Raw genomic sequence first — 25,863 nt, forward strand, 5'->3', positions numbered from 1 at the left:
AAATATTTAGATTACTGTTCTCATACCATTTTACAAATTCTTTGATTCAAGGTCAGGGCCTTTGTATCTTACATCTAGCAAAGGCCCCAAATATTCTGATGAAAATAGTCCCTTATTTGAATGAATCCCCATGTTCTGCAGATGCTTACTCAAATAAGTTTACCTTTGGAATTGTGATGCTGAGAAGACTCTTGAGAGTCCCTTGGACAGCAAGGAGATCAAAACAGTCACTCCTACAGGAAATCAACCCTGAATTTTCATTGGAAGGACTGATACTGAAGCTCCAATATTTTGGCCACGTGATGAGAAGAGCTGACTTGTTGGAAAAGACTCTGATGCTGGGAAAGATTGAAGGCAGGAGGAGAAGGGGGTGACAGAGGATGAGATGGTTGGATGACATCACTGACTCATTGGACATGAGTTTCAGCAGTCTCCAGCAGATAGTGAAGGACAGGGAAGCCTGGCATGCTGCAGTTCATGGGGTCACAAAGAGTCAGACATGACTTAGAGACTGAACAACAACTTGTTCCATGGAGACCTTTAGTGTTGTAAGTTCTAACAAAAGCATACACTTACCACCCCCACATTAACTGTTTTTTCTTTTCAGTGTGACTTGCAGGAATAAACTATGGACCAACACTCACTTGTGTGTATTTTGTACTTATTTCAGAAATCATAGAAATTTCATTATATGTAAGGGTATAACTTCTAAGTAATAGAGAGCTAAAGGAAACATATATTCTTCTACTAATCATCTTCAGAAAGAGTTAAGAGATTGACCTACAAGAGACTGCATGTGGAAAAAAAAAAGAGAGATTGCATGTGTAATGCATGCTTTGTAAATGTGTATATATGTATTTACGTGTGTGCAATAGCACATTAACATATAATGTATTATTTATGTTATTAAATCCAAGTACAAGTCAAAATGTAGCATGTTGCAGTGTATACTACAAACTGAACTTGATCAGGGATCTATGGGCTAGAATGTCAGATTAAATTTTTCTAAGGTGTTTATATTTATTATTCAGATTTCAGAACTGTAAGAGTTTATTTCATAGGGAGATGGTTGTTTGTGAAGCTTAGGTGAATAGAATCTTTGTGACCCTATGGACTGTAAACCCTCTAGGCTCCTCTGCCCGTTGGAATTCTCCAGGCAAAAATACTGAAGTGGGTAGCCATTCCCTTCTCCAGGGGATCTTCTCAACCCAGGGATCAAACCTGGTCTCCTGCATTGCAGATTCTTTACCATCTGAGCCACTAGGGAAGCCCATAATATATTTTCTATGTTATTAAATCCAAGTACAAGTCAAAATGTAGCATGTTGTAGTTTACATTACAAACTGAGCTTGATCAGTGATCTAAGGGCTAGACTGTCAGATTAAATTTTTCTGGGATATTTATATTTATTATTCCGAATTGTTTTAAGAGTTTATTTCATAGGGAGATGGTTGCTTGTAAAGCTTAGGTGAACAGAATCTTTCAAAATTAATATGTACATTATTTATTCTTTAAATTTTTTCCAGGTAAATTTATTTGAGTAAGCATCTGCAGAACATGGGGATTCATGGAAATAAGGGACTATTTTTCATACTTTTAGAATATATATGGGGCCTTTGCTAGATGTAAGATACAAAGGCCCTGACCAATTGATGCCTGAATCAAAGAATTTGTAAAATGGTATGAGGACAGTAATCTAAATATATTTTACTGTTTGAAATTTTGCTGAATTATTGTCAGTGAAATGTGTAGAATATGAAATAGAACTTAGGTCATGTACTATTCAGACATGATAATGTTCTTAAAGGTCATTTTTAAAAAGAAAGAAGGTTAAAATGACCAACTCCCATGCCTCACATCAGCATTTTTCAGGCTATACGCAAAACTATATGTAAATACTGCCTGGTGTTATTACAGCTAGTGGCTGCCGCTGTCCCTGGCAGCAGTGAATCACACCCTTCACTCAGTGCTTCCTGTCTACAGCCTTCTTCAAAATAGATGCTACATAATATGGCTGCCACACTAGTGAAATCACAGTTGGGCCTAATTTCTGGTTGGCTTTATCAGGATTGGTGTTAGAAAGTTTTTCTTTGAGCCTAAACTTTCTTTTCACAGCTGCCTCCACCTATTTCTCTGAAAAAGCTAATGCATTCAACCCATGAACTTTATAATAAAGCCACAATCAAAATGCAAGAAAAAGTGATATCTCTTTAGCAATTGTCAGAAAATGCTAAAATACTAGTATTCCTTACAGTGCTTTTATTGGTTTCTTGCTTTTATTTTTATATTGATTTTATTTTTTATTTTTATAATGGTTTCATGCTTTTATTTTTGCTGTACTTCATAGTATGTTCTTACATGCCTCTTTGCAAGTAGAAATGGGATAATGTTCCCAAATACGGTTGCAAATAATAAAAACCAGTGCAGCCTGTAGGGAAGGAAAAAATTTTCCTCCACCATCTTAGGGTCCTGGCTGGGTCTGAAAATTAAACTGACAAAGACAGATAAACAGGAGAAAAGCATACAAATCTTATTGAACTGTTCATAGGAGCTTTCACAAGAGAATGAAAAACCCAAGAAGGGCAAACCAGTAAGCTCCTTTTAGACAAAGAACCAATATATTTGTGAAAAATTGACAAGACAAAGGGGTCTGGACTAGAGGTGGCCCAACTATAGCTAGGTAGTACTTATCTTCCTTAATAGCAATAAGGGTTAGTTTAACAAGGTTTGTTTACAAACCTTGTCTACAGACTCCTCTGGTGCCATCTCTGGGTTGATAAGAGTCTATATGAAAAGGAGAATATGTACTGCTTTAGGCAGAAAATGGTGAGTTTTTTCAGCATTTACTGCTTAGTTGCTTTCAGCTCAAAATATGTTCTATGTTCTTTAGGTATATTTTAGGATGAGAATATTCTGCATTAATTCAAACTGCTTTAAAATTTTTTTTAAAAAACATAAATGCTCCAGGAACAGTGAATCATCATCTCTGGAGGTTGAAATGAATCCATTAACCAGGTTTGGAGCACTCATTTTTGTAAAAGAATGTAATGCAAAAGGGCTTCCCTTGTGGTTCAGTGATAAAGAATCCACCTGCCAATGCAGGAGACATAGGCTCAATCCCTGGGTCGGCAAGATACCCTGGAGAAGGAAATGGTAACCCACCCCAGTATTCTTATCTGGGAAATTTCATGGACAAAGGAGCCTAGTGTCCTACAGCTCATGGGGTCAAAGAGTTGGATATGACTGAGCACCGATGCACCACACTGAAGTAAAGAAATTCCCTCAGAGTTATCAGAGGAAATTTCAGATGACTCATGGGGGACACACACATACATCTAAAGAGCTCTGATGTTCAATTGCTTCCATTAAGCTGTCCTTCTCAGCCATCATCTGAGTCAGAGTCCTTCCAAAGTACCTTCTTCATCCTCCCTTCACATTCCTATTCCTCAGTGTACATATGAGGGGGTTGGTCATGGGGATAATGACAGTGTAGAAAAGAGACATGAACTTTTTCTGATCCTGGGAGTCGCTGCTCCTGGGATGAAGATACACATAGATGGCTGTACCAAAGAGCAGGGAGACCACCATGAGGTGGGATCCACACGTGCCAAACCCTTTTCTCTGCCCTATAGTGGACTTTATTCTTAAGACCGCCCTGACAATCTGACCATAGGAGAACATGAATAAGGCAAGAATGATGACACTGCCAAAAAGGTCACATATACATTCATAGTGGTGTCAACACTGCCAAGTGTGAGAAAAGGAGAGATCTCACAAAGAAAGTGGTCTCATTTATTTCTCCCACAAAGTGGTAAAAGGAAGATATACACTGTCTGCAATAAGGAGTTGGCAAAACCAATGATTCATGAAGCAGAAGCCATCAGGGCACACAGATGGGGTGCATGATTACTGTGTAGTGAAGGGGCCTGCAAAAAGCTTCACAGCGGTTAAATGACAAGAATACTAAAAGAAAGCATTCTGTGCATCCCAATCCCAGATAGATGAAGAACTGAACTACATAGCCACCGAAGGAGATGGATTTGTCTGCTCCACTGAGATTAACCAGGAACTGGGGAACAATGCTGGTGGTGTAGCACATGTCCAGAAAGCTCAGGTTAGAGAGGAAAAAGTACATCGGGGTGTGAAGACGTGGGTCCAAGTAGGACAATGCAATGATGGCTGTGTTTCCCAGCAAAGTGAAGATGTAGGAGATCAAAAGGACCACAAAGAGAATTTGTTCCAGTTGATGTCTGTCAGAGAAGCCCAGTAGGATAAACCCAGTGAAAGAATTTCCATTTTTCTGTTCCATCTTTTATTAGCACATGGCTCCTGTCAAGACAAAGCATTTAAAATTTTAAAAAGTATCTTCCAAAAGGGGGAAGGCCTAGGGAGGTGGTAAATCTATCATGTTAAAAGACAGGGCCATGGGATTTTATATGCAACTATCTGGTTAGATAATGTATTCATTGAAATCGACATATATTATACCAATTTGGGGCTTCCCAGGTGCCATAGTGGTAAAGAACCCATCTGCCAATGCAGGATACATAAGAGATCAAGGTTCGCTCTCTAGGTTGGGAAGATCCCCTGGAGGAGGAAACGACTAAAATGATTTAGCATGGCATGGCATGACGTGGCATATCAACTCAGTTCTACATTACCAAAAATAATGATATTGATGTTTAATATAAGAAAAATCAAATAGTAGACCTTGTGTTTCCATGCATCATAGATATAAAAGGTATTTTTCAGATTGAGTTTAATAGGATTTAAAGTACTGTAAGAATATACAGTAGAGAAGCAATGCTGTACATAAAGCTTTTGGCAAAATTGCTTCTCTACTCTTTTCACATATTTGTGAATGCTACCTTGGTCTTGGTATGGTAGGAAAACAAATAAATAGACAGAGCCTAAAAATATGACCATTCAATTACAATAATTACAATGCTTAACTCATGTCCTCAAGATAACTAAAATTACTACACCATAATAAGAACTCCAAAATTTCACTGATGTCACCAAACTTACCTCTTCTTTCTGTTGATTTCATTTTCACAAAGTACCAATAACCACAGGGCATGGACTTCTAACGGAGGTAGGATTATTCACTTCCAACATTTTAATCAAGATAAACATTTTTAAAGCTATCTAATTGTGTAATCTGTGCATAAAGTATAATGCTCTACATTGCTCTCTATGATAAATAAATAAATGCATAGAGATAAAGACATATACATTGTCAGTGCACTGACAGGTCAAAGATAGAATATAAAACTAAAACTAATATAAGGAATGGCATAAAGAAAAGGATATTATGTTATTATAAAAATCTAAGCACCTCCATCTACAATAGGCTAATTTATATTTGCCAATCTTGAAGCATCAGTTATACTAAATCAAGCACATTGCCATTCCTAAGGTTAGTTGATTATCATTTTCATCCAACTATTTAGTATTTGCATAAGCATGAAGTGAAGTGAAAGTCACTCAGTCATGTCCAACTCTTTGCAACCCCATGGACGATAGAGTCCATGGAATTCTCCAGGCCAGAATACTGGAGTGGGCAGCCTTTCCCTCCTCTAGGGGATCTTCCCAACCCAGGAGTTGAACCCAGGTCTCCTGCATTGCAGACAGATTCTTTACCAGCTGAGCTACAAGGAAAGTCCTTGCATAAGCATGGTTATACACTACCCCAAGTGGCATTAGAAAATAAATAATTCAGTTCTATCATGTTCAAATTGTTAGACATAAAGTAAATTTTTAATTCTTCCAAAATTTTAAAAATTTGAATCAGGTTTGAGTGTAGAACCTATTGATGTGTTAAATAAATTGGTACCAAATTAGCATAAAATAAATGTTAATAAAATCTGCATAAGGGAAAAGTAAAGGGCAAACAAAAGAAGAGTCAGTGATAGAAAGGCCACTGGGAAATATTCCTCCATCACTACCATAAATATCTTCCTTGTCCCATAATTTAGTTAGTTGCAAGGAAAGCAAACAACCAAAATATCATAAGGTTTAAAATATAAAAGCACACAAAAAATATTTAATACTTCATATATAAGAAGGATTGAACTAATTTAACTTCACACTCAATCACCTGACAACATTATGGAAGAATACATGCATATCTTGCAAAAACAATCTTTAATTAGTAAAAAAAAAAAAAATGTTCACATTTAAAGTTTGAAAAATACAGCATCCAAAGGTTGAATGCTGGACAGATATGCTACCTACATATCAATTAACAATATAATTACTGGTATTACTGTTTTATGATCTAAAACCTTTACAAGCATAATCACAACTCCAAAAAATTGAAATTTACCATTTCCCTTTTACATATGAAGAAATAGGTTAAAGTAGTTAACTAACTTAACCAGAATCATAAAATTCCCATTTTAATAGAAACCCAAGTCCTTTTAATATCTAAGTCTGTGCTTTTAAATAGCTATTACCTTATCATCAAGCAAATGAATATATTAAAATTCAAAGGCAGTACATGTGGTATAGAAGATGTAGTATTTTATACTTTCTTTGACTTTTATAATGATGTGATCAATGGTATCCACAAAAAAATCTGGGTCCAAAAATTTCATAATAAAATTAATCATAAAAGTATGAAAAAAAAGTACCATTACAGTTTCCATGTACAATGACATTCTACATCCCCCTGATTCACATCTGCCTCAGAAGAGCAAATTTAAAAATCATGGTTCAGTCTCATGAACACATATATAAATATAATATAGTCATCTGAAATGTACTGCTGGCAAATTATTTTTAATGTACCTAATAAGTATTTAGCAGAGTAAAGGAGGGAAAAAATAAAATGCTAATTCATTCAGGGAAAACACTAATATAATAACACAGTATAATAAAATAATAATTTATTTGAACATTATCATATCAATAAGGACCAAGAAGGCAGCTGACAAAAGGTAAAATCCTCCAATTTTCATAGCAGCATTATTTTCAATTGCCAAGATATAGAAGCAACCTATGAAATAGATGAATGGATAAAGAAGATGTGGTGTATATTTATATAGATAGATAGGTACAATGGAATATTACTCAGCCATGAAAAAGAATGAAATTTTGCCATTTACAACATGGACAAACCTGGAGAGTATTATGCTTAGCAAAGTCAGACAAAGAAAGAAAATACTTTATGTTTTTACTTATATGTGAAATCTAAAAACTAAAACAAATGAATATAACAAAACAAAACAGACTTAAAGATACAAAGAACAAACTAGTGATTACCTGTGGGGAAAGGGAGAGAAAAAAGTGAGACAGGGGCAGGGCAATGGATGAAGAGGTTAAAAACTACTAGGTACAAAATAAATAAGATATAAGCATATAGCATAGGACAAGAGCCAATATTTTAAAATAACTTTTTGTGGAGTATAATCTTGAAAATAAAAAGTCACTATGCTATATACCTGAAGTGAATATACAAGTCAACTACTCTTCTATTTGGAAAAAAAATACTTGGGGAGATAAAGTTGCATAAACCATTTACTGCTTTATAGGATAAACAAAAAAGCATGCTGAATGGCTACCTACATGACAGATAAAAATGAATGATTTTAGATTGAAATATAAAGTGTCAGGCAAAGAAGACACCAACTAAAATAGAATAAAGAATATAACGTTCTCTTTATGTTAAAATTGAATCCACATAGAGAGCACACTGAGACATAATTAGGATACTAATGTATACTGCTGCTGCTGCTAAGTTGCTTCAGTCGTGTCCGACTCTGTGCCACCCCATAGACGGCAGCCCACCAGGCTCCCCCGTCCCTGGGATTCTCCAGGCAAGAACACTGGAGTGGGTTGCCATTTCCTTCTCCAATGCATGAAAGTGAAAAGGGAAAGTGAAGTCGCTCAGTCATGTCCGACTCTTAGCGACCCCATGGACTGCAGCCTACCAGGCTCCTCCGTCCATGGGATTTTCTAGGCAAGAGTACTGGAGTGGGGTGCCATCACCTGCTCCGACTAATGTATACTAAGATACTATATATCTTAATAATGTACACTAATATACATACTATATACTATAATGTATCCTAATGTATACTATACTAAGATACTAATTCTTTTTTTTTTACATTCAGGAAAATTATTATCCTTTAGTAAAGTTGGATATGGGAAATCTCTTGGTGCTAGAAGCATTAACCCATTAATTCTCTAACATATTCTGCTGTTCTGGGTCACTTTGCTCCTTTTATACTTTCCTACTCAAAATCAATTTCTCTTAAAACTATTCACACCACCACAAAAGGCAGTCTTCCAAAGGAAGAAATATGTTTTGGATAAAGTTAATTAGAAAGTCTCATTTCTTTCCTAACATACTTTCCTACATACAAAGAATTGTGTAATTTCACTGGGAATTGTCATCTATGTTAACACAAGCATCAGTTGACTTCATGCAGTAAGAAATCTTGATCTATATTAGACAAACTATGTAAATAATAACTGGAAATACTAGACACATTCACTCTAACTATAGGAACAAAAAATGGTGTCTGTGTTAACCATCATTATGTGACATGATATAAGAAAGTCTTGCCATAAAAATTATATATAAGTTATTACTTGGATACAAAAAAGAAATAATTGAAAAACAACAAAGTTTATGTAGAAAAATTTAAATAGGTAAAATTAAATAGATTCTATAAGACAAAGATGACATTCTGTGTAACAATTATTTTAAAAATGGAAAATGATATCTCACAGGAACACAATTTTACTATTCTAATCAAGAGAATAGGCATCAAATAAAAGAAGTTAAATGCTTAGTACTGACACACATCAGGTGGTAGAGATAATAGTTTGCAATTACAATAATTGTACAATACTGACAAATAATATGACTAAAATTTGAGTGGAAGAATATGTATTTTAATAAAACTGGTTACTCAGTAAAGTAAACCACACATTTTAAAGACAGGAGATTTCAAGATAATAATTTTTAAGATATTTCAAATTATACAACATTCACATATTTGTAACATTCAGACTCTGTCTTATCCAGTTTCTCAATGAATCCTGAAGTCTCGGCAAAATTTCTGCAGCCTCAGGGCTATGACTGAATTACTATTGCTTTGACGCATTGACACAATATTCCTAGTCACTGTCAACCTAGCATTTGGAAGATTCCATGTATATTTTAGATATTTTTGTACCTCTTTGAAAAAAATGAACATTAAAAAACACAGATGGTGACAGTAGATTTTGAGAAATATTGTGTAATTTCACAGAAAATAAGGACCCAGAGGAAGAAATGGAAACATATAGTCTAATAGTTTTACATTCAGACATGCATTATTATCCTGTTTCTAAATGCATGTTTTACTAGAGCTAAATATGCTGTATTTAAATTATTTTCATGTGTACATACTGTGTTATAATGAATGTACTAAAATAGAATGAAATGTCTAAGAATAAAGTGTTGGCTTCTAAAATAAACAATTGAATTTAGTTCTTATATTTGTTGAATTTCTGTAGGAATTTCTGTTCATTTTGCCAACTGACATATATACTAACCAACTGAGCTTTTCAAGAACAATCACAACTGAAAATAATCTAATTTGCCAATTCCTAAAGCAACAGAAACTTAGTTCCACTTTACTTACTTTTATTCACCTTATCTGTGGAACCAAAGCTCTTTTCCTAGCTAATATCCAAGTTGCTACTTTAATACAGTACTGGGGACTGGAACTTGGATATATAAAATCAGAAAGCAGGTTGTTTGGAATGAGTGCAATCAAGCACCAGATTAACCTGAAATTTTTCTTAAGCCATAAAGTGTTTTCTCATGATGACTTCACATATCTTCATGTGGTATTGGGGATATGTATTCTATCTCATGGTAGGAAGATAAAGAGAGGTAGTTTTGAACTCTTAGTAATACCTCCTGAATACAATGACCTGGCTGTTTTGACAGACCCATGTAGGCAACAAGAGAAGGTGGTATGAAACTGCACTGTGACTGGGTTGGCACAGAGAAAAAAACCAAACCTGGCTGACGTCTCTGGTGAATGTGTGTCCTAAAGTGTTAATCAACTAATGTCACCTCGCTGTCCAGAGATTCCAACCATCAGAGAAAATGAATATCAAGGAAAATAGCAGAGGACACAAAATCTGCCTCTTTTATAATTTCACATATTTGACAGATGACTGATAATTTCCTAGACCTCCCAGTTATTTTAGCTCTCATCTTTGAATAATTTAGATGTTTCACAAAACATGAGATTTTCTCTTACAATTGCAAAAACAACTTTTACATATAAATATATAATGAAAACTTCATTCAGTTACTTAATATTAAACATAAATATGCAAATTATTTTTCACTTAGTATAATTCATAACCACTTATAAGGGATCATAGAGCTAATGCAGTAATTAGGCACATTCTTATCTTTTATGGTCAATGTAAACCACTACATTTACTACTAAACATCTAATGTGGCTAAGGAAAAAAAAAAATCAGTGTATAGAAGTATACATTGCTCAGTTTATACCCAAAGGTTTTAATTATCTACTCAAACAATAAAGAGAAAAATTATCATTTTTTTAACAAAATTGACATGGTTTGTTTAAATTCAACTAGTCTTTGCCTTTATGTTTCACATGATTTCGGCTAAAGAAAAATAGAAGGAAGTTGATGGGCCTTGTGTCTGTTTAAGTCAAGTTCAAAGTTAATTCAGTTAAATTATCTCAAAACAGTTTATCTTGACAATATAGGGAAAAGGCAGGTATAAACAACACCTGACTTTGAAAAACTTTAGCTCTAAACTTCAAAGGCAGTTTCAAAAGTGAAATTAAATCCCCTTTTCAAGATGGGAACACATTTTGTTTCAGAGTAATACATGACTGCCAGTTAGCAGTACAAGCTAGCTCAGAGAAAGCCATTTAGGTTTGAAGCATCTCAGTTTCCATATGCTATTAGTCAGACAAGCATAGACAGCTTCTGTGAATAATTTACATTTTATTGCCAACTGCTTCCCATATATTCATAAATTGCAGTTTTCTTGATAATTTTCTGCTAAACTACCCATTACTAAAAACATTCATAGATTAAAATTTTTCTGTTATGTAATACTAGTTAAATCTCATCATATTTATAAGGAGGTCTAGTTAAGACAAATCTGCTTAAGTCATCCAGAGGAGGGATTGAATAGAAACCTGCTACTAATGCATTTCTTCCCAGTTTACTCTTACTGTTGCAAGTATTAGTTAGCAAAATCTCTTTTGATAATAGTTTGGCTGTTATCTAGCAATGCTGACCTGCAATTACACTCCTGGATACAATATTCTTCTCTAAAGTCATTCTTGGTCACCTACCTCAAGTGACATATATAAGAATGCTCAAAGAAGCATTGTTTGTATCAACCAAAACTTGAAAACAATCCAAATGTTATCAACAACAAAATAGGTAAATTTTGACCTCTTCATACAACAGAGTACTACACAAACTACAGCTAAACAAATCAAAACGAGGTCTTTCTCCAAAAAGAGCTGAGAAAAATTTGAAATTCACCAAGTAATCAATCCCTTGACATAAAGTTGAAAAGTGGTAAAACAAATTGTTGCTTATGAATGCAAACACGGGTGGTAAACAACTATGGTTATAGTCAAAAGTTATCAGATCAGATCAGATCAGTCACTCAGTTGTGTCTGCGTGCTGCGACCCCATGAATCGCAGCACACCAGGCCTCCCTGTCCATCACCAACTCCCGGAGTTCACTCAGACTCACGTCCATTGAGTCAGTGATGCCATCCAGCCATCTCATCCTCTGTTGTCCCCTTCTCCTCCTGCCCCCAATCCCTCCCAGTATCAGAGTCTTTTCCAATGAGTCAACTCTTCGCATGTTATAGCCAAAACTAAAAAGAATATTAAAAAGCTGATTATAACAAAGTTAAGATCAGTGGGGTGAAAAGGGAATGCAATTAGATATAGACAGTCAGGGGTAGTGACCAGGTTTTAGTTATGAGTGGAGATATCATGAACCCCCACTTTTAAATTATTCTTTAAATTGAACATGTTTATGCAGATATACATCTGCAAAGAAAGAAAGGAAAAGAAAGGCAATGCCAAAGAATGCACTTTGTAAACTACTGCACAATTGCACTCATCTCACATGCTAGTAAAGTAATGCTCAAAATTCTCCAAGCCAGGCTTCAGCACTATGTGAACCGTGAACTTCCTGATGTTCAAGCTGGTTTTAGAAAAGGCAGAGGAACCAGAGATCAAATTGCCAACATCCGCTGGATCATCGAAAAAGCAAGAGAGTTCCAGAAAAACATCTATTTCTGCTTTATTGACTATACCAAAGCCTTTGACTGTGTGGATCACAATAAACTGTGGAAAATTCTGAAAGAGATGGGAATACCAGACCACCTGACCTACCTCTTGAAAAACCTGTATACAGGTCAGGAAGCAACAGTTAGAACTGGACATGGAACAACAGACTGGTTCCAAATAGGAAAAGGAGTACGTCAAGGCTGTATATTGTCACCCTGCTTATTTAACTTCTATGCAGAGTACATCATGAGAAACACTGAGCTGGAAGAAGCACAAGCTGGAATCAAGATTGCTGGAAGAAATATCAATAACCTCAGATATGCAGATGACACCACCCTTATGGCAGAAAGTGAAAAGGAACTAAAGAGCCTCTTGATGAAAGTGAAAGAGGAGAGCAAAAATGTTGGCTTAAAGCTCAACATTCAGAAAACGAAGATCATGGCATCCAGTCCCATCAGTTCAATTCAGTTCAGTCGCTCAGTCGTGTCCAACTCTTTGTGACCCCATGAATCGCAGCATGCCAGGCCTCCCTGTCCATCACCAACTCCCGGAGTCCACCCAAATCCATGTCCATTGTGTTGGTGATGCCAACCAGCCATCTCATCCTCTGGCGTCCCCTTCTCCTCCTGCCCTCAATCCCTCCCAGCATCAGAGTCTTTTCCAATGAGTCAGGTCTTCGCATGAGGTGGCCAAAGTACCGGAGTTTCAGCTTCAGCATCATTCCCTCCAAAGAAATCCCAGGGCTGATCTCCTTCAGAATGGACTGGTTGGATCTCTTTGCAGTCCAAGGGACTCTCAAGAGTCTTCTCCAACACCACAGTTCAAAAGCATCAATTCTTTGGTGCTCAGCCTTCACAGTCCAACTCCCTCACTCTCATATCCATACCGAAACAGGAAAAACCATAGCCTTGACTAGATGGACCTTTGTTGGAAAAGTAATGTCTCTGCTTTTCAATATGCTATCTAGATTGGTCATAACTTTGCTTCCAAGGAGTAAGTGTCTTTTAATTTCATGGCTGCAATCACTATATGCAGTGATTTTGGAGCCCCCAAAAATAAAGTCAGCCACTGTTTCCACTGTTTCCCATCTATTTCCCTGAAGTGATGGGACCAGATGCCATGATCGTCCCATCACTTCATGGCAAATAGATGGGGAAACAGTGGAAATAGTGGCTGACTTTATTTTTGGGGGCTCCAAAATCACTGCATATAGTGATTGCAGCCATGAAATTAAAAGACACTTACTCCTTGGGAGGAAAGTTATGACCAATCTAGACAGCATATTAAAAAGCAGAAAACTTACTTTGCCAACAAAGGTCTGTCTAGTCAAAGCTATGGTTTTTCCAGTAGTCATGTATGGATGTGAGAGTTAGACTATAAAGAAAGCTGAGTGCCGAAGAATTGATGCTTTTGAACTGTGGTGTTGGAGAAGACTCTTGAGAGTCCCTTGGACTGCAAGAAGATCCAATCAGTCAATCCTAAAGGAGATCAGTCCTGGGTGTTCATTGGAATGACTGATGTTGAAGCTGAAACTTCAAAACTTTGGCCACCTGATGCGAAGAGTTGACTCATTGGAAAAGACCCTGGTGCTGGGAGGGATTGGGGGCAGGAGGAGAAGGGGACCACAGAGGATGAGGTGGTTGGATGGCATCACTGACTCAATGGACATGAGTTTGGGTGGGCTCCGGGAGTTGGTGATGGACAGGGAGGCCTGGCGTGCTGCAGCTTATGGGGTCACAACAAGTCGGACGTGACTGAGCAACTGAACTGAACTGAACTGATGCAGATATACATATATTATTTAGAGAGAGACAGACACAGAGAGAGTGAGAGGCAGACAGAAAGAAAAAGAAAGAGACAGAGAGCAGAGAGAGAGAGAAATAGCCAAAGGACACAAGGAACAACACGTAGGACAATGTCATACCCATACTATAGGGCAGTTACACAGAACAGGAACACTTCTCCACCAGGCTCCAGGACACCATCCTCTTAGTAGAAATAGAATAGTGAGGACAACTTCTCATCTGAAATGTTTAAATGCCACCGTTCAGAAATTATTCACATGCTATTCATGGTCTCTGAATTATTAATAACTCTCTGATTCTCTTTCTCACTACTAGTTCGAAGTAAAAGTAAAAGCTTCCTAAGAAATGCTACCACCCCTCTACTGCTACCATGCTTTGGATTTCTGTGGTTACCACTGGTAAATGGATAAAGAGACCAAAAAGGAAAGTAGAAAAAGGAAAGATTGGGGTAAAGATGGGGAAATAGAAAAGACAAATAAGTCTAGAAGTACAAATAAGAGCTAAGAGAGACAATAGAAAATCAGAGATTTGAGTTAAATAGAGAACATAGGTATACACTGAAAGTGAAAGAGAAGAAAAGGGAGAGGGAAAACAATAAAATGATGGGGAAATGGACTCTCAAAAGTTCAAAAAACTCAAAATGCACTGAAGTAGTAACAAGTGAGGTAAAATATAGTGCCAGACTACAAAGCAAGTGTGCTGCTTAATTATTCTATATTGGCAAATAATGCACTCCTTGAAGACAATTTCACATACATGGTCATCTTATACAAAAGTTGGAACACATTTATAGTTCCACCAAAATTCAAGGAACAAGATTTGGTCACTTTTTGTTCCATACAATATTCAGTCACTCACTCTTCTCCTGTACAAAATGTGACTCTGGAGGTTGTCTTGTAGGCAGAGTTTCAATAGACTGGAGATGGATACTCTATTATACCATGAGGTTTTTGAAAGATCCTCCCAAACTATTTTATCTTTGTGGAAATTTTCTGGAACCTAAATAAAAATTAGGTTGATTTAGTCTTGTGTGGAAATGACTGAGCACTTAACCCCCCAAAACATGTGGAAAGAGCCCATAGATCCCTCACTACATTTTCGTCATCAACTCACTCCCAAAATATGCACTTACATAAACATACGCAGAAAACACTTGCATTAGAAAGCTTCCAAAATTTGGTTTACTATATCTTTTTTCTTTGTTTGACCAACTAAAAAATTTGTGTTCAGGCTGCTGAATATATGAAAAACCAAATGACACTTTGAACCAATTTCTATTTTAACTCAAAATTCTGTTAAATTTAGTCATTTATTTTGATATCAAATGTTTCATTCTTAACTAATTATGTGAATTAATGACATCTTAAGTTTGAAAATTATAAACAAAATTTATAATCAAAGCTTATAATCACACTGAGGAAAACATTGAATGTACAAGATGATTAAAACATTAAGATAATTGATTGCCATCTTTTGGTAACCATTAGTCTCTACCAAGTGAGAGTGAGCGCTTATTAAAAAGCATTTTTTAAAAGATACTTCATGGTTCCATGGAAAGAGCATAACTTTGGACTCGGAATATTTAGGTTCACTCTCAGCATCATCATTTAGAAACCATACCAGTTCAAGCAAGAATTTAATCTCTCTGTAAAATCTAAAAAGCCAAACTCATAGAAAAAGAATAAAATGTAGACTTTTAGAGGCTGGGAGGTGAGCAAAATAGAGGATATTGGTCAAAGTGTACAGACTTCTAGTTATTAAATAAATAAGTTCTAGGGGGTCCTATTTTTTTTTTTTAATGAATGGATTTTTAAGACTATAAATGCAATTTTCTGTTCCTCGATTTGAATTGTAAAATTCTTCTGTTCAGTTCAGTCGCTCAGTCGTGTCCGACTCTTTGCAACCCCATGAATCGCAGTACTCCAGGCCTCCCTGTCCATCACCAACTCCCGGAGTCTACACAAACCCATGTCCATTGAGTCGGTGAAGCCATCCAGCCATCTCATCCTCTGTTGTCCCTTTCTCCTCCTGCCCCCAATCCTTCCCAGCATTAGGGTCTTTTCCAATGAGTCAACTCTTTGCATGAGGTGGCCAAAGTATTGGGGCTTCAGCTTCAACATCGGTCCTTTCAATGAACACCCAGGACTGATCTCCTTTAGGATGGACTGGTTGGATCTCCTTGCAGTCCAAGGGACTCTCAAGAGTCTTCTCCAACACCATAGTTCAAAAGTATTAATTCTTCGGCACTCAGCTTTCTTCACCGTCCAACTCTCATATCCATACATGACTACTGGAAAAACCATAGCTTCTGTTATGTTTTAATTTTTTATGCTGGTGTTTCTTATACCTTGCCCAATTTATTTTATTAATAATCTATCTTGTATGGATGTTTGAGTTAGAGATTCCCCCTCAAAATCTCAGTCTTTTCAATTTCTTTATTGCTTCTTTCCCACCCCTCAACTTCTTTTCTCCCATCTGCTTTCAATATGTTGGCTCTTTCCCATTTCACTTACCTTGTTCCCCAGTCTACCATAAAGAGAATGATTTCCATAATTCTCCAAAGAACATATTTTGTAAGTAGAAAGCCAATATTTACAAAATATTGTGTATGTATATATAAATGGATATGTTTATTTGTTGTTGTTGTTGTGTTAGTCACTCAGTCATGTCCAATTCTTTGCGACTCATGGACTGCAGCCCACCAAGCTCTGTCCATGGAATTCTCCAGGCAAGAATACTGGAGTAGGTAGCCATTCCCTTCTCCAGGACATCTTCCCAAACCAGGAATTGAACCCAGTTCTCCTGCACTGCCGCAGATTATTCACTATCTGAGCCAGTACAACAAGCCAATCTTTGATTATATTGTAAATATCACATATTATTCCTTCTCCCCTAGTCACTTTACACATTCAACTTACAGAAAGATTAAGTACATTGGGAAGCTACATTTTTTTAATGTTGAATCATTTTAGACTTATTAAGTTACTGAGATGTCCAATAACATTTATTTTTCCAAAATCACAGAGCTGGTGCTTTCTTTTGAAGCCCTTTGAGTTCCAATTTTTCCCTATCTACCTGGAAGAAGACACACTTCAAAGAGGGAAAAAAAATGCTTTAAATTTTAAAAAACCTTTAAATTAAAAAAAAAAGTAAAAGGCAAAAGATTTACTCAATCTGAAGAGAAACCAGAGCTTGAACTGAAGTATGACGGTTGAAAGAAATACACTATATCAAAACACTCAAAGCAAAAGAAGCATCACAGGGGAAAAGCTGAACCGTGAAACTAAACAATAAGGAAGCAACAGGACAAGAAAAATCACCTTGACTATGATGCTTAAGAGTTTATACACTTTACTGAAGAAAATAGTGCACAAAGAAATTTGAGCAGAAAAGGAATTCTCACTTTTAAACATTAAGGAGATTCCTCAAGTCCACATTCACAATCTCACATCTTAAATGAATATCCACTTGAAGGATATACATGGACCTTCAATATATACACAGAGAGTAAGATAATTTGAGTATTTTTTCTCATTCCACCACAATTAGAGTCTACATGAAAACTAAATTCGTACAAATATTGAATCAATATGGTGCACACCCAAAACTAATGTAAGTGTCAACGATATCTCAACTTATAAAGAAATGTAAAGACTAGGACTTCCCTGGTGGTCCAGTGATCAAGAGTCCAACTGCCAATTCAAGAGACACAGTTTTGATCCCTGGTCAGGGAAAATTCCACACGCCTTAGGGCAACAACGCCTGTGTGCCACAACCACTGAATCTTGTGCAACCGCAGCCCAAGAGAAGCCACTGCAGTCAGAAGCCCAAGCACCTGAGCTAGAAAGTAGCCCCTGCTCACCACAACTAGAGAAAGCCTGTGCACAGCAACAAAGACCCAGCACAGACAAAATTAAATAATTTTTTAAAAAACTAGCCAAAAAAAATTTGCAATCAATATACGAGATTTGAAATTTGAAAGTTAAGTGGAAACAATAGGTTCACTCCTAATCAATTTGAAGGAAAAGATGGACTATGTTGATGTCACCTCTCCAGAGACTCCCTCTTTCCTTGAACCCTAGAGACAGTCAAACTCTGGATACTTGAACTGAAGCTAATGAGTTACATGGGGCAGGACACTCTTGGGGCCACTAAAAATAAACACATCTTCAAGTATCTCAGTCTCTTAAAGCACGTGCTTTGACTCTGGTGCTTATAAAAATATCCTTCAGATATAATATTAGCCCTTTTATAGGCAGTTTCCATAGATTTTACAGATTCCAACATCTGTTTAGTTACAGAATTAACTGTCTACTCTGATTTATATGCCTCATATGTCCTGAAACATGCAGTGCACTCATAGATTCCTCCTGGGAAAACTCTGCGGATGACAAAAGTTACAGTAAATGTAATTTTTAAAAGAACTGGTTCTACCTTCAATGGAGCCTGAGTGAGTTATAATTTTCATTTTCCTTGCCTTTGAGAACTAATCACTTTCAAGTTTAGCATATTTTAAAATATATTTAAGTGCATGGCTCTGTATTTATCCTAAGGATTCTGTCCTATCTGCTTCACCTCAAATCAGTTCAGTTCAGTTCAGTCACTCAGTCGTGTCCAACTCTTTGCGACCCCATGAATTGCAGCATGCCAGGCCTCCCTGTCCATCACCAACTCCCAGAGTTTACCCAAACTCATGTCCATTGAGTCAGTGATGCCATCTAACCATCTCATCCTCTGGCATCCCCTTCTCCTCCTGCCTTCAATCTTTCCCAACATCAGGGTCTTTTCAAATGAGTCAGCTCTTTGCATCAGGTGGCCAAAGTATTGGAGTTTCAGCTTCAATATCAATCCTTCCAATGAATATCCAGGACTGATCTCCTTTAGGATGGACTGGTTGGATCTCCTTGCAGTCCAAGGGACTCTCAAGAGTCTTCTCCAACACCATAGTTCAAAAGCATCAATTCTTTGGCACTCAGCTTTCTTTATAGTTCTACTCTTACATCCATACATGACTACTGGAAAAACCATAGCCTTGACTAGACGGACCTTTGTTGGCAAAGTAATGTCTCTGCTTTTGAATATGCTGTCTAGTTTGGTCATAACTTTCCTTCCAAGGAGTAAGTGTGTTTTAATTTCATGGCTGCAATCACCATCTGCAGTGATTTTGGAGCCCCCCCAAAAAATAAAGCCAGCCACTATTTCCACTGTTTCCCCATCTATTTGCCATGAAGTGATGGGACCGGATGCTATGATCTTAGTTTTCTGAATGTTGAGCTTTAAGCCAACTTTTTTGCTCTCCTCTTTCACTTTCATCAAGAGGCTCTTTAGTTCTTCACTTTCTGCCATGAGAGTGGTGTCATCTGCATACCTCAAATACCTTTCCTCAATTCCAAGACCACACTCACTTGATAACCACTGAATTACTAGCTTTCATGGGGGACAAGTAGTTATGTGATTCATCTGTCTGACATTAACATTTTCATCAATACACCAAGCCTCTAATTTCATACAACTATGGTGATCCTTCAAGACCATCTTGTTTCTTCTAGAAGTAGTTTTAAATCTTTCATCTTGTTATTTTCTCTTAAAGAAAACACCATATTCTTAGTCCAACACCCATTCAAGTGTCTCTAAGGCCACAAGACATAGTTTCTTTGACCCAAAAATGTTCTGGTGATATCTGCAGAGATAGTGTCTATGCATCAGTTTGCTATTTACTTAAAGTAAGTTCTGGACTGGAAGAGGAATCTGAACTCCAGACATGGAGAATAGTGGTATGGATGAAAGGAGAAATGAAAGGAGGTAAGTATTTTCTCTACCAATTCAAACAAAATGTTAGATCTTATTATCATGCAATCTGTAATGATATTTTAGATTTGTAAAGTGTAACAAAAGTGTGTATGGGAAAATAAGCTTCATTGGACATTCATGCCAAGTAAAGGAAATCAGTTTTTCCCTATTATTGCAGACTTCTGCTATCTACACAGAACTTAGAATGAGAAATAGCAACATTATCCATAATGCTTAGCAATTATCATGACCAAACGCACCTCATTTATGAACTTAGACTAAGATAGAACTAATACCTGCATCTTAGGCTTACCACTGCATACTAGGCACTTACAGTAAAGAATTGTTACAAGTTAACAGGCATGATTACATTATACTTGCTATTGGTTGAATTGTGTCCCCTCTCCCATCCAATGGTAGGTTGAAATCCAAAACCCAAATTCCTGTTTATGTGACCTTATTTGAAAGTAGAATCTCTGCAGATGTAATGAAGTTAAGATGAGGTTCTACTCACTAGTGTGATCCCTAATACAATATAAAGAAACACAGAACAGAGAAGCAAGGACACTGCCATGTGACTGCCAAGAAAGTAATTGAAAGGCTGCTGCTGCAAGTCAAGAAACCCCTAAAATTATCACCAAAGCACCAGAAACTAGACAGTTGCAAAGATATATTCTCCCCAACAGGTTTCAGAGGTCCTGGAGGACCTATATTTTGGACCTTCTAACCTCCGGAATTGTAAAATGATAAATTTCTGCTGTTTTAAATCTCTAAATTGTGGTATTCTGTATAGCAGATAGGTAAATGGCAACCCACTCCAGTGTTCTTGCCTGGAGAATCCCAGGGATGGGGGAGCCTGGTGGGCTGCCATTTATGGGGTCGCACAGAGTCGGACAGGACTGAAGCAACTTAGCAGCAGCAGCATGGAAATTTGTTTTAAATGCTCATGTCAATTTGATTCTACTTTTTGTAATTACAAAGAATTTTACATATTCTTGTCAGAATGAACTTTTTCTTAATTCAGATCACATTCTGTGAATCACTGAGAAAAACAAAATCATTTCCCATCATGTTCCAGACTGAATGTTATGACATTTCAGTGATCTATGAGAAATAGCCTATTCAAAAACATTGCCAAAGACTTCAGCTGGCACCATGATAGACAGGAAAAGGTCACTCTCTGTGACTCCTAAAGTACAAGGATAGAGGGAAGAAGCAAAAGTAAGAACAATACATTTGATAAAACAAATTGTAGTAACTAATGCCAGTTTTATGATTCTGGATATTTTGAAAAAAGGGCCTGATAATCTAGAGGATACCAGAATTAAGAACCATGGGACCTTAATCTTAACCATGGGATCTTAATCATGGGATCACTAAAAAATGTGAAAAGAATGAGAAGAGCTTACTCAAAATATGACAATAGATCTCTTGGAACACAAACCTACCAGCTTTCAGTAAAGAACTAAAGACATTATCTCTTATTAAAAGCTAATAATGTTATTTCTATTATTAGGAAGCAGAAAAGACCAAGATGCATGGGTTGGAGGGCAGCCTTTAAAATCTCAGAGATTATTAGCAGTAGACTGATAGTTAGACCAAGTATCCTGTTCCAATTTAATTGCGTTTTAGAACTTTTAATTCCAAATTAATTTAACGTTTTGACGCCACAGTAACAACAGCCACCAAGCCACAAAATAATCACTAAAAAACTTGTAATAAAAGGAATTGAAGTACTAAGAACCAACAGAAAATGTGTAATTGAGAGGCAGCAGAAGATCCTCCTGCCTGGTCATGGATTTTGTTAATAAAAAAGTGATGTTTACAAAAGTTGGAGTCCTACAAGTTTCCATAAAACCTAGCAATTAAAAAATATAAAATTAGAACAGTCAAGACTGCTTTTAACTCTTGTTCAAAAATTCATTTTTTTTCCTCTTGTACGTTTATAAATTTCTATAGCTCCTAAATTCAGTTTCTAAAGTCCTTTACAGTTTTTGAACTTCCTTTTCACTTATTTAACAAAATTATTTTGTAAACCTCCTATATATACTAGACTCTTTTCTAGGCTGCAGTGCTATTATGAAATATTTCTCTTCTTTAGGTAACCTGTTCAGTTCAGTTCAGTCACTCAGTCATGTCCGACTCTTTGCGACTCCATGAACCACAGTACGCCAGGCCTCCCTGTCCATCACCAACTCCCGGAGTCTACCCAAACTCCCAGAGTCAGTCATGCCATCCAACCATCTCATCCTCTGTCGTCCCCTTCTCCTCCTGCCTTCAATCTTTCCCAGCATCAGGATCTTTTCCAATGAGTCAGCTCTTCGCATCAGGTGGCCAAAGTATTGGAGTTTCGCTTCAGTATCAGTCCTTCCAATGAACACCCAGGACTCATCTCCTTTAGGATGGACTGGTTGGATCTCCTTGCAGTCCAGGGGACAGTTCAAAAGCATCAATTCTTTGGTGCTCAGCTTTCTTTATAGTCCAACTCTCACAGCCATACATGACTACTGGAAAAACCATAGCCTTGACTAGATGGATCATTGTTGACAAAGTAATGTCTCTGCTTTTGAATATGCTGTCTAGGTTGGTCCTAACTTTCCTTCCAAAGAGTAAGCGTCTTTTAATTTCATGGATACAGTCACCATCTGCAGTGATTTTGGAGCCCAGAAAAATAAAGTCTGTCACTGTTTCCATTGTTTCCCCACCTATTTGTCATGAAGTGATGGGACCAGATGCCATGATTTTAGTTTTCTGAATGTTGAGTTTTACACCAACTTTTTCACTCTCCTCTTTCACTTTCTTCAAGAGGCTTTTGAGTTCCTCTTCACTTTCTGCCATAAGGGTGGTTCATCTGCATATCTCAGGTTATTGATATTTCTCCTGGCAATCTTGATTCCAGCTTGTGCTTCATCCAGCCCAGCATTTTGCATAATGTACTCTGCATATAAGTTTAAAAAAGCAGGATGACAATACACAGCCTTGACATACTCCTTTCCCTATTTGGAACCAGTCTGTTGTTCCATGTCCATTTCTAACTATTCCTTCCTGACCTGCATACAGATTTCTCAAGAGGCAGGTCAGGTGGTCTGGTATTCCCATCTCTTTAAGAATTTTCCACAGTTTGTTGTGGTCCACACAATCAACAGCTTTGGTATAGTCATTAAAGCAGAAGTAGATTTTTTTTTTTGAACTCTCTTGCTTTTTCAATGATCCAACAGATGCTGGCAATTTGATCTCTGTTTCCTCTGCCTTTTCTAAATCCATCTTGAACATCTGGAAGTTTACAGTTCATGTGCTGCTGAAGCCTGGCTTGGAGAATTTTACTTTACTAGCATGTGAGATGAGTGCAATTGTGTGGTAGTTTGAGCATTCTTTGGCATTGCCTTTCTTTGGGATTGGAATGAAAACTGACCTTTTCCAGTCCTGTGGCCACTAGCTGAGTTTTCCCTATTTGCTGGCATATTGAGTGCAGCACTTTCACCACATCATCTTTTAGGATTTGAAATAGCTCAACTGGAATTCCATCACTTCCAGTAGCTTTGTTTGTAGTGCTGCTTCCTAAGGCCCACTTGACATCACAATCCAGAAGGACTGGCTCTAGGTTGGTGATCATACCATGGTGATTATCTGGGTCAGGAAGATCTTTTTTGTATAGTTCCTCTGTGTATTCTTGCCACCTCTTTTAATATCTTCTGCTTCTGTTAGGTCCATACCATTTCTGTCCTTTATTGTGCCCATCTTTGCATGAAATGTTCCTTTGGTATCTCTAATTTTCTTGAAGAGATCTCTAGACTTTCCCCTTCTATTGTTTTCCTCTATTTCTTTGCATTGATTGCTGAGGAAGGCTTTCTTATCTCTCCTTGCTATTCTTTGGAACTCTGCATTCAAATGGGTATATCTTTCCTTTTCTCCTTTGCCTTTTGCTTCTCTTCTATACACAGCTATTTGTAAGGCCTCCTCAGACAGCCATTTTGCCTTTTTGCATTTCTTTTTCTTGGGGATGGTCTTGATCCCTGCCTCTTGTACAATGTTATGAACCTCTGTCCATAGTTCTTCAGGCACTCTATCTATCAGATCTAATCCCTTGAATCTATTTGTCATTTCCACTGTATAATCATAAGGGATTTGATTTAGGTCAGAATGGTCTAGTGGTTTTCCCTACTTTCTATAATTTAAGTCTGATTTTGGCAATAAGGAATTCATGATTCGAGCCACAGTCAATTTCTGGTCTTGTTTTTGCTGACCTTATAGAGCTTCTCTATTTTTGGATGCAAAGAAAATAATCAATCTGATTTTGATACTGATCATCTGGTGATGTCCATGTGTAGCATCTAGATTTAATTTTTGAGAATTTCTTCTCAGGAGTAGGTTATCTTTACACCCATTCCAGTCCATTTCAATTTCAAAAGACTTCATAAAGACTAGTGATGATTTCCCCAGCAGTTAAGAACTCATATTTTAGAGTCTGTTGGAATCCTGCCTCTGTGATTTACTAAGTACATCACTCTGATAAAATCACTGCACCTCTTTAACCCTCAGTTCCTTCACATATTTAGCAGAAATCATGATAATGCCAAGCTCACAGAGTTGTTGTGACAAATTGCATAGAAACTGCTTTAGTCAGTGCCTGAAACACAGAAGGTACTCTTACATATAACTCTCTAGCACCCCCTTGTTTGTCAACAAAAGAGTAACTGTGAAAAGGCCTCAAGCTTCCTCACAAACTCTACTTACTCAGGGGGAAAGACGTGGATTAAACAAACAGCTTAACAGTATGGAGTTCTCTTAATTCCAACAAGTAGAGTACAATGGAAAGAGCTAACGACAGCGCCTTCTCTGGATTCATTCTCCTGGGCTTCTCCAACCAGCCCCAGCTGGAAACAGCTCTCTTTGCGGTCATCCTGATCATCTACTCCTTGAGCTGTTTAGGCAATGGCGCCATTATGCTTTTGTCAACGATGGATCCTCACCTCCACACCCCTATGTACTTCTTCCTCTCCAACCTCTCTTTTATGGATCTTTGTTTGACTACTTGCACTGTCCCTCAGACCCTGGCCAACTTTAAGGGGAAGGACAAGACCATCACCTATGGCGGCTGTGTGGCCCAGCTCTTCATTGCCTTGGGACTCGGGGGAGTAGAGTGTGTCCTCCTGTCTGTCATGGCCTATGACCGCTATGTAGCTGTGTGCCATCCCCTCCACTACATGGTGATCATGCATCCCCAGCTTTGCTTGCAGCTGGTTGTAACTGCTTGGCTTACAGGCTTTGGCAGTTCTGTAGTCCAGACAGCACTGACCATGACTCTTCCCCTCTGTGGTAAAAACCAAGTGGACCATTTCTTCTGTGAAGTTCCAGTGATGCTGAAACTGGCCTGCACCAACACCTCTGTCAATGAGGCTGAAGTCTTTGCTGTCAGTACCTTCTTCTTGGTGGTGCCCCTGTCACTCATCTTAGTATCCTACGGTCACATTACCCGTGCAGTCCTGAAGATAAAGTCGGCCCAAGGGAGACAGAAGGCTTTTGGAACCTGTGGTTCTCACCTAATGGTAGTGATTATTTTCTTTGGGACGCTCATCTCCATGTACCTTCAGCCTCCTTCCAGCTATTCACAGGATGTGAACAAAAGCATTGCACTGTTCTATACTCTGGTGACTCCCCTGCTTAATCCCCTGATTTACACTTTGAGAAACAAGGAAGTCAAAGGGGCACTAAGGAGACAAATGAGGAGAATCCTAGACTTGAGGCAGAGTTAAAGCAGTGCTTGCAGGCCCAGGAAGTTCTGCAATGGAACACTCCTGAGTGACTAAAAACTAGTTAATTTAATCCAACACATCCTTATAAAGCACCAACCTTGTGCAAGACAGTGTTCTGGGTACTTGAGATGTATCAGTGAGACAGAGACTAAACCATTGAGCTAAACCTTTTGCTAGGGAGAATATATGTTAAATAAGAT

At 37.5% G+C, this 25,863-nt stretch overlaps 1 protein-coding gene and 1 pseudogene across 1 annotated transcript; one reads left to right on the plus strand and one right to left on the minus strand.

Annotated features, from left to right (window-relative positions):
* Positions 1-3,379: 3,379 nt before the first annotated feature.
* Positions 3,380-4,309, minus strand: LOC102269202 (putative olfactory receptor 2B8; annotated as a pseudogene).
* A 20,409-nt stretch (positions 4,310-24,718) lies between these two features.
* Positions 24,719-25,663, plus strand: LOC102273362 (olfactory receptor 2G6). The gene has a single exon (XM_005906155.2). It carries the CDS (start codon positions 24,719-24,721, stop codon positions 25,661-25,663), a length of 945 nt encoding a protein of 314 aa, XP_005906217.2.
* Positions 25,664-25,863: the final 200 nt, after the last annotated feature.

The sequence above is a fragment of the Bos mutus genome, chromosome 23, assembly GCF_027580195.1.
Source record: "Bos mutus isolate GX-2022 chromosome 23, NWIPB_WYAK_1.1, whole genome shotgun sequence".
In the NCBI taxonomy this organism is placed as follows: Eukaryota; Metazoa; Chordata; class Mammalia; order Artiodactyla; family Bovidae; genus Bos; species Bos mutus.